The following is a 14,641-nucleotide window of genomic DNA, read 5'->3' as shown; positions in this document are numbered from 1 at the left end:
ATAAACATAAAACTAAACTTCAGGAAAACATAAAACTATACTGTTGAAACACATAAAAACATGCATAAGTTTTAGTCAGTCTATACATTCACCTTTGTGATTACATAATCACAAAGGTGAATGATGATAATAAACCTCTGCTGGAAAGACTGATAGGTAATACTTTACAGGAAAAGAATATAGTAATGTTCACCCTCCTCCCGCCATCAAGCATTCTACTGATTTTATATAAAATGAGCAACAACAAATTTTATGCTCTGCTCACTCTTTTTTCTCCCATCCACATATTTTCATGTGTATGCAGTTGAGCCTGATTATTTCTTTTAGGCATTATAGTGCCACCGATTTATACAGCATTTTACATACTATTCATTTACATCGGTCCCTGCCCTTAAAGAGGTCCCTATCTTATATACACACTTAATAGGGGCAATTTAGTTGGAGGCATAGTCTTTGGAGTGTGGGAGGAAACCCAAGGAAGTACAGGGAGAACATTCATATTTCATGCAGGTCATGTCCTGGACGGAATTAAAACTGTACTGCTGTGCAGGAAAAGACAGGAGGCTGATGTCAAGACAATATCATCACGGTACTTCAAATACACTTAATTTTAGTGGCCTTAACCACTAGACCCCCAGAAGGTTTTACCCCTTCATGACCAGAGTAATTTTTTCTATTCAGCACTGTGCTATTTTCTGGCAATAGCTCTGCTAAATATACTGCTCGCTCGTTCCCCCACCCCTTTCCTGACCTGCCAAGGCTGCATGCTCGGATAAGGGTCTGGTATGGATTTTTTTAAAAATGTTGGTGTGGGAGTTCCCCTCAAAATCCATACCAGAACAAAAAGAGCTTGGTATGGATGGGAGGGGGGACCCCACGCTGTTTTATTTATTATGGTGCCAGTTTTTAAATGTAATTACCAGCTTTTTTTTTCACTATAGCTCAGAGATTCAGCTGTCACTTTCCCCCAAGCTAAAAGAAAAAAAAGTTTCCATTTAGTTTATATCCCCAAGTTAAATGAAACAAAGCTTCCTTTAACTCCGAGGAAAGTAACAGCTAATCTTGTGAGCTATAGTGAAGAAAAAAAAAGCCAGCAACAGCTTTTAAAATCAGCACCGACATACACTTCATAATGCGAAAAAAGTTCCTAAAAAAATTTGTAAACCGAGGCATTATTTGCAGTGGATTTTCATTTGAAAACTGCAAATTACGTTATCCGAGGAGTTTGTAAACCGACGTAAACCTGTACTAAAATAATTGCATTTCAATGTTGTGTGTACTGTGGGAGACCAGATAGAGTGAATGCAGGGTCCTGGGTCCAGTAACACTAACTAAGGTGGTGGCGTTTTTGTCACATGGAGAGGATTTACTGGATAGTGGAAGATCTTCTTTACTTGAATTAACAGAGACTTCACATTTGGCATGTTTAATATGTGTTATTATTTAAAAGATTTTTTTTAATATTTTTGGAGATGCATTGTGTGTTCTGACATCTTTCTATGGGAACCAACATTAATGTTTTCACCAAATTTGAGCTACAGTAGCTCTTCTATTGGATTGGAGTACACAGGCCAGCCGTCGCTCCTTGCCTGCATAAATGAGCCTTGGTTGCCCATGACCCTGTTGCCAGCTTTCCTTCCTTGGATGACTTCTGATAGGTCCTGACCACTCCAGACTGGGAACATCCCACAACAGCTGCAGTTTTGGAAATGCTCTGACCCAGTTATTTAACCATTATACTTTGTCCCTTGTCAAAGTCGCTCAAATCCTTATGATTGCCTGTTTTTCCCGCTTTCAACACATCAACTTCAGGGACAACATGTTCACATGCTGCCTGATATATCCCACCCACTTTCAGGTGCCTTCACCTGTCAGTGGTCATAATGTTATGGCCGATCGGAGTACAGTAGCTCTAATAGGTCCACCTTAAAAGGTCCACCTCAATGATGCCACAAATCTAAACCAACCAATAACTTGATATTTATTTCTGTTACAGACAAAAGTGATAAGCATTGGTGTAAAAGTCTAGGTTCACGGCTAAAAGTTTTGCAGAAACGCATTACAGTCCATTTAACTTGTTTTCCTATGGGTCATGTTCACATCTGTGGGTTTTCAAACGGTGCATTTTTTAGAAAGGGTCAGGGACTTTACAAGCAGCAGTTTTCATTTTTGGTGCATTTCCATTAAAGTCTATGGAACTAAAAAAGTGTTTTTTTATGCGTTTCTTCTGTGTCTTTCACTTGCATCCAAACAAATACCTCCCTCTAACAACAAATGTACCAAAAATAAATTAAAATAAATAAAATAGCAAAATGCACGTCTTCAAAAATGAAAAACGCACCACAAAAATGCATCAGTTGCAATACATAGGAGTGAACCTGGACCAAGGGCCAGTTCACACTACAAAACTGCACTATGGATGCATTCCGGACACTTTTTTGCTTACAGTTCACACCACATGCAGTTTGACATGTTCCAGTATGGTTCTGTGCCGAAAAAAAAAATGCAGCATGTTCTGCTTTATTTTCTGCACCAGAAACAGACTGCACTAGTGTGAACTAAGGCCATTGGAATACATAGAAAACACTGTGTATGCATTTTTGATGCAGAAAGCTGCATCTAGTGTAAACTAGCCTAAAAAGTGACAATTTGAAAAATGTGAGAGTTAAACTGATGTAAGTCATGTGGTGAAACATCTACTGTGTCACTACTATTTTATACTTTGAAAAAGCAGCTAGCCCAAGTGCAGAGAGCTCTCCTAACAACCATCCATTGGGGGGGGGTTAGAATGTGTGCTCTTAGCTGTCATACTTCTCAGCTCTGACAATGAACAGACATGACATCTCCCCCTCCCTCCCAATCTACAAAACTCATTGCACATCACCAGGCTACAACTTCCATTTAGGGATGTGCACAAATGAGCATAAACAAAACTATAGACAGATTTATTTTCACAAACAATTTGAACATTTTCAAGTAACAGCAGCTGGTGTCTGAACTGCATTATGTCTGCCACAAGCACATAGTGTAACAGTAAATATCCATACACTAACCCTATGCAGTGAAAAAAAAAAAAACAATTTAGAGAGGAAGTGACCCCCCCACCTCCAAAAAAAAAAAAAAAAAAAAAAAAAAAAAAAAAAAAAAACACACCTTATAGAGTGTCTGAAAACACTGACAACACCTGTACAATATTGCATACTTAGGTTTAAAACACTATGAGGGTTATTGATGTGCACTCAAATTTTAGTAAATAACCCCCTATATATAAAGCTGCGGTCTAGCGTCTAGTAAACATATTTGTGGGTATACAGAGCCAGTCACATATCTTACACCAATGAAGAGTATCCTTTGTCCTGTCTGTTGCTGGTTACTATAAACTCCTCTTCCATGAGTCCACATCTACTCAACCCCTGCTGTGCCATAACATCACTGTTTTAACAGCAGGGGAAGCAACAGTGAAAGAATTGCACTGTTTGCCCTCCTCTTCCTCCCCCTGCTTCATTCACAAAAATGTTTAGTATTTTGTGTATAGACAAGGGGAGAAAAGGGAAGATGAATGACAGGATCTCCCCTTGTCCACTCACAGAAAGCCTTACAGTGAAAAGGGTAAAACGACAGTTCTTGTGAATGAAGGGGGAAAAAACAGGAGGGCAAACAGTGCAATCACTTCACTGTCACAGTAGCTGCTCTTAAAGTGGAACCAGACCCTCATATCCTATATCCAAGGAAGCCGGCATCTTAGCCTTTGTTTGATCTGCTGTTGCCATGGTGCTGTATTTGTGACCAGTTATGACAACAGACTTGATTGCTTGAGAACACAATCAGCTGTGACATGCCTTGACCGTAACTGGTTTAGGAGATCATTAAAGCGGAACTCAGCAATACTTACCTTAGTTGCTCTGGTCTGACACCTGCAAGTCTGCGCTAGCATCTTCTCCCCAGTTTCTTCCAGATGCCGTTCTTTGGTCATACTGATTGACCAGCATGGGCTTATTACTATTATTATAAAGGATTTATATGGCACCAACAATTTGCGCAGCCCTTTATAACACGAGGGGACACAGTAGTTACAATACAATTTCATAAAAGAGGAATTGGAGGGTCAAGTGATACAAAAAGGTAATAATTGTGGGCAGGGGTGTATTTATCGCATGGCAAACAAGGCGTTTGCCTAGGGCAGCATATTTAAGGGGGGCAGCAACACGCCCCAGCAGAAGTGCGGTAAATTCCAGAGCCCCAGCCGCTTGCTAGGGATTTGGGATTTTTTTTTTAAATACTTGTCCCCCACAGCAGGCAAACTAAAAATTCCTGATCACACACACACACACACACTGCCAACCTGAAAACACCCCTCCCCCATACACATGCACATATCGCCAACCTGATCGCAGCTCCTCTACATGGATCCAGGATGATTAGCCATGTATTGGGCAGTCAGGAGAAGATCTTTAACCAGGATCACAGGTCGCAGCGGCAGCTGCAAAGAGCAGGGAACCTCCTCCTCCACCCCACGTCTGCTGCCCACACGCTGCCATTCTGGAGCTTGCCTGACAGCGGGACCTTTCCCCCTCCCTGCATGCACCTGGGATCCGCCCACCGCTCCATCCTCCTCGGATCCGTTCTGACAGCAGGGTAAACTCACTGTCCTGCTGAGCATCAGTGTGCTCTCCGGCTCTCCCTGCAGCTTACTAAACTTCCACGCTGTGGCCAGTAGGACAGAGGGCACAGGGTGGAAGTTTAGTTTGCCGGCTGTTTAGTAAGCGATCAGGTTGGCGGTATGTGGGGGGGTGAGGTTGGCGGTATGCGGGGGGTGAGAAGGCTGGCGGTATGCGGGGGGGGGGTGAGGAGGCTGGCGGTATGCGGGGGGGGGGGGGGGTCGAGGAGGCTGGCGGTATGCGGGGGGGGGGCCGAGGAGGCTGGCGGTATGCAGGGGGGGGGGGGGGTGAGGAGGCTGGCGGTATGCGGGGGGGGGGGGGGGTGAGGAGGCTGGCGGTATGCGGGGGGGGGGGTGAGGAGGCTGGCGGTATGCGGGAGGGGGGGGTGAGGAGGCTGGCGGTATGCGGGGGGGGGGGGGGGGTGAGGAGGCTGGCGGTATGCGGGGGGGGGGGGGTGAGGAGGCTGGCGGTATGCGGGGGGGGGGGGTGAGGAGGCTGGCGGTATGCGGGGGGGGGGTGAGGAGGCTGGCGGTATGCGGGGGGGGGTGAGGAGGCTGGCGGTATGCGGGGGGGGGTGAGGAGGCTGGCGGTATGCGGGGGGGGGGGTGAGAAGGCTGGCGGTATGCGGGGGGGGGGGTGAGAAGGCTGGCGGTATGCGGGGGGGGGGGTGAGAAGGCTGGCGGTATGCGGGGGGGGGTGAGAAGGCTGGCGGTATGCGGGGGGGGGTGAGAAGGCTAGCGGTATGCGGGGGGGGGGTGAGAAGGCTAGCGGTATGCGGGGGGGGGGTGAGATGGCTGGTGGTATGTGAGTGGGGGGGTGAGAAGATTGGCGGTATGTGGGGGGGGGGGGGAGTGATCAGGTAGGCGGTATGTGGGGGGGGGGGGGGAGTGATCAGGTTGGCAGTATGTGGGGGGGGAGTGATCAGGTTGGCGGTATGTGGGGGGGGGGGGGGGAAGTAATCAGGTTGGCGGTATGTGGGGGGGGGGGGAAAGTAATCAGGTTGGCGGTATGCGGGGGGGGGGGGAAGTAATCAGGTTGGCGGTATGCGGGGGGGGTGAGAAGGTTGGCGGTATGCGGGGGGGTGAGAAGGTTGGCGGTATGCGGGGGGGGGTGAGAAGGTTGGCGGTATGCGGGGGGGGGTGAGAAGGTTGGCGGTATGCGGGGGGGGTGAGAAGGTTGGCGGTATGCGGGGGGGTGAGAAGGTTGGCGGTATGCGGGGGGGTGAGAAGGTTGGCGGTATGCGGGGGGGTGAGAAGGTTGGCGGTATGCGGGGGGGGTGAGAAGGTTGGCGGTATGCGGGGGGGGGGTGAGAAGGTTGGCGGTATGCGGGGGGGGGGTGAGAAGGCTGGCGGTATGCGGGGGGGGTGAGAAGGCTGGCGGTATGCGGGGGGGGGGTGAGAAGGCTGGCGGTATGCGGGGGGGGGGTGAGAAGGCTGGCGGTATGCGGGGGGGGTGAGAAGGCTGGCGGTATGTGGAGGGGGGGTGAGAAGGCTGGCGGTATGTGGAGGGGGGGTGAGAAGGCTGGCGGTATGTGGAGGGGGGGTGAGAAGGCTGGCGGTATGTGGAGGGGGGGTGAGAAGGCTGGCGGTATGTGGAGGGGGGGTGGAGAAGGTTGGCGGTATGTGGGGGGTGATCAGGTTGGCGGTATGGGGGGGGGGGGGAGTGATCAGGTTGGCGGTATGTGGGGGGGATGATCAGGTTGGCGGTATGTGGGGGGGGGGGTAATTGGGTTGGCAGTATGGGGGAGGGGAAGTGATCAGGTTGGCGGCATGTGGGGGGGGGGGGGGGGAGAGTGATCAGGTTGGCGGTATGTGGGGGGGGAGTGATCAGGTTGGTGGTATGTGGGGGGGGGGTGATCAGGTTGGCAGTATGTGGGGGGGGGGGGGGGGAGTGATCAGGTTGGCGGTATGTGGGGGGGAGTGATCAGGTTGGCGGTATGGGGGAGGGGAAGTAATCAGGTTGGCGGTATGGGGGAGGGGAAGTGATCAGGTTGGCGGTATGTGGGGAGGGGAAGTGATCAGGTTGGCGGTATGTGGGGAGGGGAAGTGATCAGGTTGGCGGTATGTGGGGGGGGGGGGTGAACAGGTTGGCGGTATGTGGGGGGGGGGTGATCAGGTTGGCGGTATGTGGGGGGGGTGATTAGGTTGGCGGTATGGGGGACGGGAAGTGATCAGGTTGGCGGTATGTGGGGGGTGACCAGGGGACTGAATAGCAAATATGAAAAAGAGACAATAACAAACAGCAGCTCCAAAGCAGTGATTAATCATTGACCATTTTGAAATTGGGTAGGGAGATTGAACATTAATGCGGAGTTCCAGCTGAAAAAAAAAAAAAAATAAAAGTTGGCACCTACAAGAACTGTAGCTGCTGACTTTTAAAATACAGACACTTACCTCTCCCTCGGTCCAGCGGTGTCTTCACCGGCCGTCTTCTCTCCCTGGCCCCGGCATCTTTAATGTGGGCACCCGACTGTGACAGCTTGTGGCTTCACAGCCAGATGCCAACTGCGCATGCGTGAAAAGCGCTGCGCTTTGTGAATGGCCCCATAGTCTTTTGGGACCTGTCACGTGTCCCAGAAGACTATGGGGAGAGGGGGGTAACTTCCGCTCGCCTTAGGCGATCACAGCGGATGTGGGAGCGAGTACCTGTCAAATTCAGGTACCCTCTTCCCAAAAGGTGACAATCCTTAATGGGGAACAGGAGAAGAAAAAAAAAAAAGACAGACTTAAAGCGGAACTTCCCCTTTTGGGTGGAGCTCTGCTTTAAAGCCTTTGTAAAGAGCAGACGACAAGAATGTGAAAAAGTAGAACATGCATGGAAGACTTCGGGAATTTGGATCACTAAAATGCACTTATCTTCTACTACAGCTGCCTGGTAAAACCAGCTGTCTACTAGTGTGTATCTAAACCCCAAAAAGTAAATGTATTTTATTACAGCTTACCAATATCTAGATTTGGTGTCTGAAATTGTTCTTGTTTTCAGGTTTTTTTTTACCTTTCTGCTTTTACCTGGTGATCTGGTCAGTAACACTTCCTGTTTTAGGCCTTGTTCACATGGGTATACCGATCTGTACATCCATAGAAAGGGACCATCTTCACCCACATGGAATACACACACATTCCACGTGAGCTGCACAGGCAGCCTGTTCAAATCAATGGCAGGCAGCAAGCTGCAAGGACCTGTATGGATTTCAACACACATCCTGGAGTGTACATTTCTTGCAGGTCCCATGCACCAATCAGAACGCTGTCTCTCCATACAGGAAGCCACTTGTCATTGATTTGAGCACTAGTTTGCATTGGACATGGCCCCTTTGCACAGACGTAAGTATTGGTACACCAGTGTGAATGAGGTCTAACAGTGGCTACACTCACTCCTCCATTCTATTGAGAGCAACGGAGCCACTCCTGGACAGCAGCATTGTCATCCTGTGTAGAGGGTAGTGTGTGACAACTAGTAGATTTAGATGGGCTTTCAAATGTTAGTCAGATATGTAAAGTCGAACTCCTGCTAAAACATTTTAAGCAGTTACAAAAGCTAGTTCCTTTTTTCCTAAACGGTTTACATCAATGAATAAAAGCTGATCATTGAAAGAACCCCATGCCAGGGGTAACTGTTTTGTCTCAGCCTTCTAACTGCCACTATTTCTGGACAGTTTGGTCCTTTAACTAAATTAGGACACTGGTCATGCTACACAGACCTAAAAAAGGTCTTCAAAAATACAGGGCATGTGTAGTACATCCACTCTGTTGGATGTTTCCCAACCTCCCACTTGCCAGCAATTCCCAGCTCTTAACCACTTGCTGACTGCGCTATGGCCGAAAGATGGCTACTGCATGGTTTTCTAGTTCTGAGAGGGCATCTGCAGACGTCCTTCCAGAACCCAGCCCCCCTGTGCGCCACCAGGGCGTGCCCCATGATCGCTGTGTCCTTTGGACACAGCTGATCACAGATTGAGGTAAAGAGCCAATCAGAGGCCCTTTACTATGTGATCAGCTGTGTCCAATCACACGGTGTGAAAAAGGAAAGCTGATAACTGGCAATCCTGCGACAGCACACATTTACACTGATAATCAGGGTAGTGATAGTCAGTGCCCTGATTATCAGTGCAGCCCCATCAGTGCAGATTATTAGTGTCCATCAGTGCAGCATATCAGCACAGCCCATCAGTGCCACCTCATCAGCGCACATCAGTGAAGAAGAAAAATTACTTGCTGTGCTGAAAGCTAAACATTGGCCTGGTCAGGAAGGGGGTGAAAATGCCCAGTATTGAAGTGGTTAAAATGAAACCGGGACTTGCTGTGTTTAGCTGCTGCTGTTTAAAAAAACAAAAAAGAAAACAAGAAAATGAAACTGTAGCTGACTTTATCAACATTGTTCACATATAAAATAGAGAGAAACAAAATAATTTTGCTACTTTTGTATGTACTGTGTTTCATTTATCTGCAGATCAAACGGGTGATCTTCCATCTGCAGATGATGCCAATTAAAGCAACTAGTCAAAAAAAAAGAAAAAAAAATTATAAAATTTTTTAAAACTGTTAATGTTTAAACTTTTTTTTTTTAATTTGTCTTGTTCAATACTTTTCTGTGTTAAATTAAAAAAAATAAAAATAAAATAAAAAAATAAATGGAAGGAAAAACAAAACAAAAAAACACAAACATCAATTCCATTCATAATCTTTCAGTTCTTTTGTACCAGAATTTCAGTGTCATGTCAAACAGAACAAATTACAAAAAAAAAAAAAAAGTTGACTTATCTCTCGTATCACTTTAAAAAAAAAAAAAAAAAAACTGGTCAAAAAAGAAAAAAAAAAAGTGCATAGTTTTAGTTTTGCTACTTTGTTTAATCCAAGCACTGCATAAAAAAATACATTTTAGCAAAAACAATATCATGAAAAAAAGGCCTTGGTTGACCATAAAAAAAATATATATATGCGTTACTTTAATATTTCAAAATGACAAAGTTTTTTCTGAAAAAACAGGTCCATAGCAGAAGTGTAAAAATGGCTAAGATCTATAGGGGATGTACAGATTTGAGAGCTGAATTGGCTAAAGGAAGTTGAAAAACAGACTTAATTGCAATATTGACTGATGAAGGATCAAACGAGCTTAGAGTGATGCTAAAACACACAATGTATAATTAACAGTATCCCATCTCTTTCTGTACAAGTATGATGGCACAGTAAATATTTTAATTTAAAAAAAAAAAACAAAACTAAGGACCCTTTTCCAAATCAGTATACAGCTGTCACATGACCCAGCTTTTTCCCAGCCTGCATACAGGGAACAGTGGCAGGAGGAGCTTCCAGTTCTCTGCAGCTGGTCACATGTAAAAAAAAAAAAAAACCCCACCTTTGGGATACAGAGTAACAAAATAATATCAAGCAACGGTTTTAAATGGTCATAAAAATGTACAGTTTATTTGAAATAAATTATTTAATATTTTTTGTCAATGACATGGTGTGGGCGGAATTCTTCCAGTCACAGGCTGTGTTGCACTCCTCCAGCCTGTGTCGTAGAAAAACAGGGAGGTGAAGCCTCCATCAATCAAGATGCAACATCTCTCCCTCTACTGAGAGTAGCTGGTTAGTGGGCATGGAGGTGGAGGGAGTGGGCATGGGAGGTGGAGGCAGCATTATAGTTGTCCCACTTTTCAACATATCACAAACAGATGCTCTTTAAAGTCCAATTCCAGGAAATATAAAACAAGATCCATTGCAGTAGGACTGTGTCTGCATTGCAAGAGTTAACTGCTCATTTAGCGGGCTGTCATTTACCAGAGTGTATATGCCTACATGTGTGACTCTATAGTCACATGGGCTGCTCAGGTTTGAAAGGGAGAAAATACTCAGGGTAGAAAATACACTGAAAACTGAGCATGTGCACTAGCTGCCAACACTGCTTTGCAAAACTCCCAACTGCATTGGGGACATGGACAGAATGGGGAGACAGAACAGCAGCATTAAACAGTTTTTTTTTGCAAAATGCAGAAAACAAATGGATGCGTTTAATAACAGTTTAACCCCTTTATGTCAGCTAGTCCCCACAGTCTCTCCTCTCCTATGATCCATTAGTTGGATGCCCCTGACATCAAGACTTATGCAGGACCCAAAGTCCTGAGAAGGCACAAGGGACAGAACATTGACAGAGTGTAAAGAAGCAGAGGATTGGGTAAGTAAAACTGCTTTTCTGTCCCCTAGACCTAAATGAGCAGTTAACTCTTGCAATGCAGACAGTCCTACTGCAATGGATCTTGTTTTACATTTCCTGGAATTGGACTTTAAAGAGCATCTGTGGTGATATGTTGAAAAGTGGGACAACTACAATGCTAGAGTTTCAGACATAGCAAATGATTCTGCATGAAAAGCCCTACCTGTGGTAGGGAACAAAGCTTTGTAAGGAGGACATTGTAATGCTTGGGGATGCCTTTGGCAACAAAGCCAGTAAAAGGTGAACTAACCCTTTAAAATCAAATACTTTCTTGAGACACAAATAAAGCTGTTCCTAAGAACTTCAACACTAAGAATTAATAGACAGGCCGCTAGAAACCGAGGCAAACAAAAGCAATTCATGGACTTGGCATAAACCTAAGAATACAAACCCCACTAATGCAGCATTTCTCCTATGTAGAACCCCTGTATAGGAATTCCCAGCATGATCCGCACACAGCGAACAGCAAAGGACGACTTACAAACCAGTGCTGACATGGATGCTCGGATCTCAGTCACAGCCAACAATGATACTCTATTAGTTTTGGCAAGTTACCAGAAATGATGTACTGTTTACTTCTGTACGCTGTATAACATGAGCAGGAATCCAGCCTTGTCCTCGGTTTAACTTTGTCAGGGGTAACAGGCGCCAGCAGATGTTACAAAGAGAGATTTCTATAGAATGACCACAAGACCCCTATATAATGATCACAGGATCCCTCTATATTGATCAGTATGACTCCCATATAATGATCACAGGATCCCTATATTGATCAGCATGACTGGTCATAGGATTCCACCAAATTGATCAGTATGACTCCTATATAATAATCACAGGATTCCTTTATATCGATCAGTATGACACCTATATAATGATCATAGGAATCCTCTGTATTGGTCAGTAGGACTCCCACAGGATTCCCTCTGTACTGATCAGTAGGACTCCCACAGGATTCCCTCTGTACTGATCAGTAGGACTCCCACAGGATTCCCTCTGTACTGATCAGTAGGACTCCCACAGGATTCCCTCTGTATTGATCAGTAGGTCTCCCACAGGATTCCCTCTGTATTGATCAGTAGGTCTCCCACAGGATTCCCTCTGTATTGATCAGTAGGACTCCCACAGGATTCCCTCTGTATTTATCAGTATGTGACCCCCACAGGATTCCCTCTGTATTGATCAGTATGTGACCCCCACAGGATTCCCTCTGTATTGATCAGTATGTGACCCCCACAGGATTCCCTCTGTATTGATCAGTATGTGACCCCCACAGGATTCCCTCTGTATTGATCAGTATGTGACCCCCACAGGATTCCCTCTGTATTGATCAGTATGTGACCCCCACAGGATTCTCTCTGTATTGATCAGTATGTGACCCCCACAGGATTCTCTCTGTATTGATCAGTATGTGACCCCCAATGGATTCCCTCTGTATTGATCAGTATGACCCCCCTTGGATTCCTCTGTATTGATCAGTATTACTACCATATAATGATCATAGGATACCTCTGGATCTATCAGTATGACTGTTATAGAATGATCATGGGATTCCTCTGGATCGATCGACACTTAAATAATAAAATGGTTGATCCCCTCCAATAAGAAAAAAACAAACATATTGCAGAGTTGACAACCCATTCGATCAATATATAACACACAGAGAAGTGGATTGCAGTTGACAGTTACAATACACTAACAAATGACTGACCACATCTCTGTTTCCACTAAGTAATCCATTCCCAAATGTGACTGCAATCATGAGCAAAGTATCTCAATGCCGCGGATTGATCATTTTCCGCCTTGGCCCTTCCACTCAGTTTGATCAAATCCGATGAATTTCCAGTCTAATCGACTGGAAGGGAAGTTATGGCCATGGGATAGTTCGAGGATTCCATCAATATGAACACACATCGATCAGATCAAAAATATGAATAAAAAGCGTGTGGCCAGCCTTGAATCCGATCTTGTGGCTCCGGGAACAATGAGGAGCCGGGCCGGCACAGTCCCAGTGGTGGGATGTGATGGAAGGTGACGGTCGGGCATGCTATGAATGGTAAGAAGTCGCGGAGCTCCGTGGGAAGGGGGGTCTGGGAGAGCAGAGCTGGGGGGGGGGGGGGGGGTCTGGGAGAGCAGAGCTCCGAGGGGGGGGGGGGTCTGGGACCCCCCACCTCCCGAACCCCCGGGTCTGGCGGAACGGAGCTGTAGGGGGTCTGGAAGAGCTGAGCTAGGGGGTGGAAAGGAGCTCGTGGGGAAGGAGGTGGGGGTCTGGTGTGAGAACGAAGCTGGGGGGTGGACGGGTCTGGCTGAACGGAGCTCCGGGAGGTGGGCTGGGAGAGCAGAGCTCCGGGGGCATGTGAGGCCACTGACTGATCCCAGATGAGGATCTGAGCCGTGTGTGTGCCAGCAATTCACATTTCATCGGGGAAATTATTCCTCCCACCCTCTTTATCGTACATGGAGGAAATCAGGTCACAAGTCAGCTTTGTGACGTCATGAACTGCTGATGACGTGTTCACCATATTCTTTAGACCGTATATAGCCGTCTTCAGAGAGGCGATGATCTCTCGGGAACACAATCAGATTATCACACCGATTGACTAATGATCGGATCGATCTGTCCTCCCAGGGTGGGGGAGGGGGGTCAGTGCTGGCATTCGGCCGCATTAACAATCCCCCGCCACCGCTACTATTAAGCACGGGGCTGAGGTGACAACGTCAGAAGAGGTGCAGAGCCGCCATGGCGATGGTGCAGGGGCCTGTCCGCTGACTGCGCACTTCGGAGCTAAACAAGGAGCCGGCTGGGGAAGATGGAGGACATGACGGTCACTATGCGCCAAGCCGGCTTCCGTGCTGGGCAGCGGCCCACTCAGCTCTCACCTTCCTTATGCGCCGTTTAATGATAGATTCGGCGGCGAAGACCCGCTCCCCGACTGCAGACAGCTCCATGTTCAGCGCGGCCCCGGCAAAGACTAGCAGACAGCTCCTCCCTCTCCGAGCTCCGCTGTCACCTCGCCTGGGGCCACGCCTCTTTCCGCTGTCAACTCGCTAACCCCTCCCCTGTCCTTGTCAGTGTCTTAGTGCACCTCCCACTCAAGCGCGTCTGGGCCCGTGCCCGCCAGACGGAGATGGCGCGTGCACGAGGCAGATGAGGTGTACGCGGAGTGTCCGTGCCCCTTGGCGGGAAGACTGTGTGTGTGAGCAGAGAATTCCCTGTCAGGAGTCCACACTGTCCTGTACACATCTCAGTGCAATGAGGAATAATGTATCCAATAAAGACTTTGGGGCCTAAGGCTAGGCTCACACTATCCTGCACACTGGAAGCCATGCAAGTCCCGCAGCGCAATTTGCAGCAATTTCTGCACCGCATCATAATCGCACCTCATTCACACGAACCACTGCAATTGTGTATTTTAAGTTAATGACACCCTGAAATCAGTTCACAAAATGCGGTGCGATGGGCAGAATCGGATCCCATGGGTGTGAATATCCATGCGATCTGATTCTGGTGCGAAATAAAAAGGGTCCTGCACTTTTTTGGTGCGGATGCGGTGCAATTTGAGGCCTACAGAAGGTATGGCACAAATTGCACCGCACAGAAATTGAATGTGATTTGCACAGGAATGTGGGCGGTTCCTGTGCGAATCACATGCGATGTGCCATATCAGTGTGAACACGGGCTGAGAGACGCCATTATGAATGGCAACCCCATGCATCTCCTACCGCAGCATGATCGCAGGTGCAGGAACCGCAGGATCATAAAGACCATGCGG

The 14,641-nt window shown here is 47.2% G+C and overlaps 1 protein-coding gene across 1 annotated transcript in view; it reads right to left on the bottom strand.

The window, feature by feature from the left end:
* The window catches only part of CBX6 (chromobox 6), a 36,403-nt gene extending 22,509 nt beyond the window's left edge, over window positions 1-13,894 (bottom strand). The window contains exon 1 of the mRNA XM_089674293.1: window positions 13,749-13,894. Within this exon, the coding sequence (XP_089530419.1) occupies window positions 13,749-13,817 (69 nt within the window). The 5' untranslated portion in view covers window positions 13,818-13,894. The remainder of the gene's footprint in view (window positions 1-13,748) is intronic.
* Between the last annotated feature and the right edge of the window lie 747 nt (window positions 13,895-14,641).

Source organism: Staurois parvus, unplaced genomic scaffold (genome assembly GCF_062004578.1).
Source record: "Staurois parvus isolate SC_StPar_1 unplaced genomic scaffold, SC_StPar_1.0 ptg000149l, whole genome shotgun sequence".
Lineage (NCBI taxonomy): Eukaryota > Metazoa > Chordata > Amphibia > Anura > Ranidae > Staurois > Staurois parvus.
The sequence above is the reverse complement of the archived record's forward strand: the minus strand, read 5'-3'. Positions and strand labels throughout refer to the sequence as shown.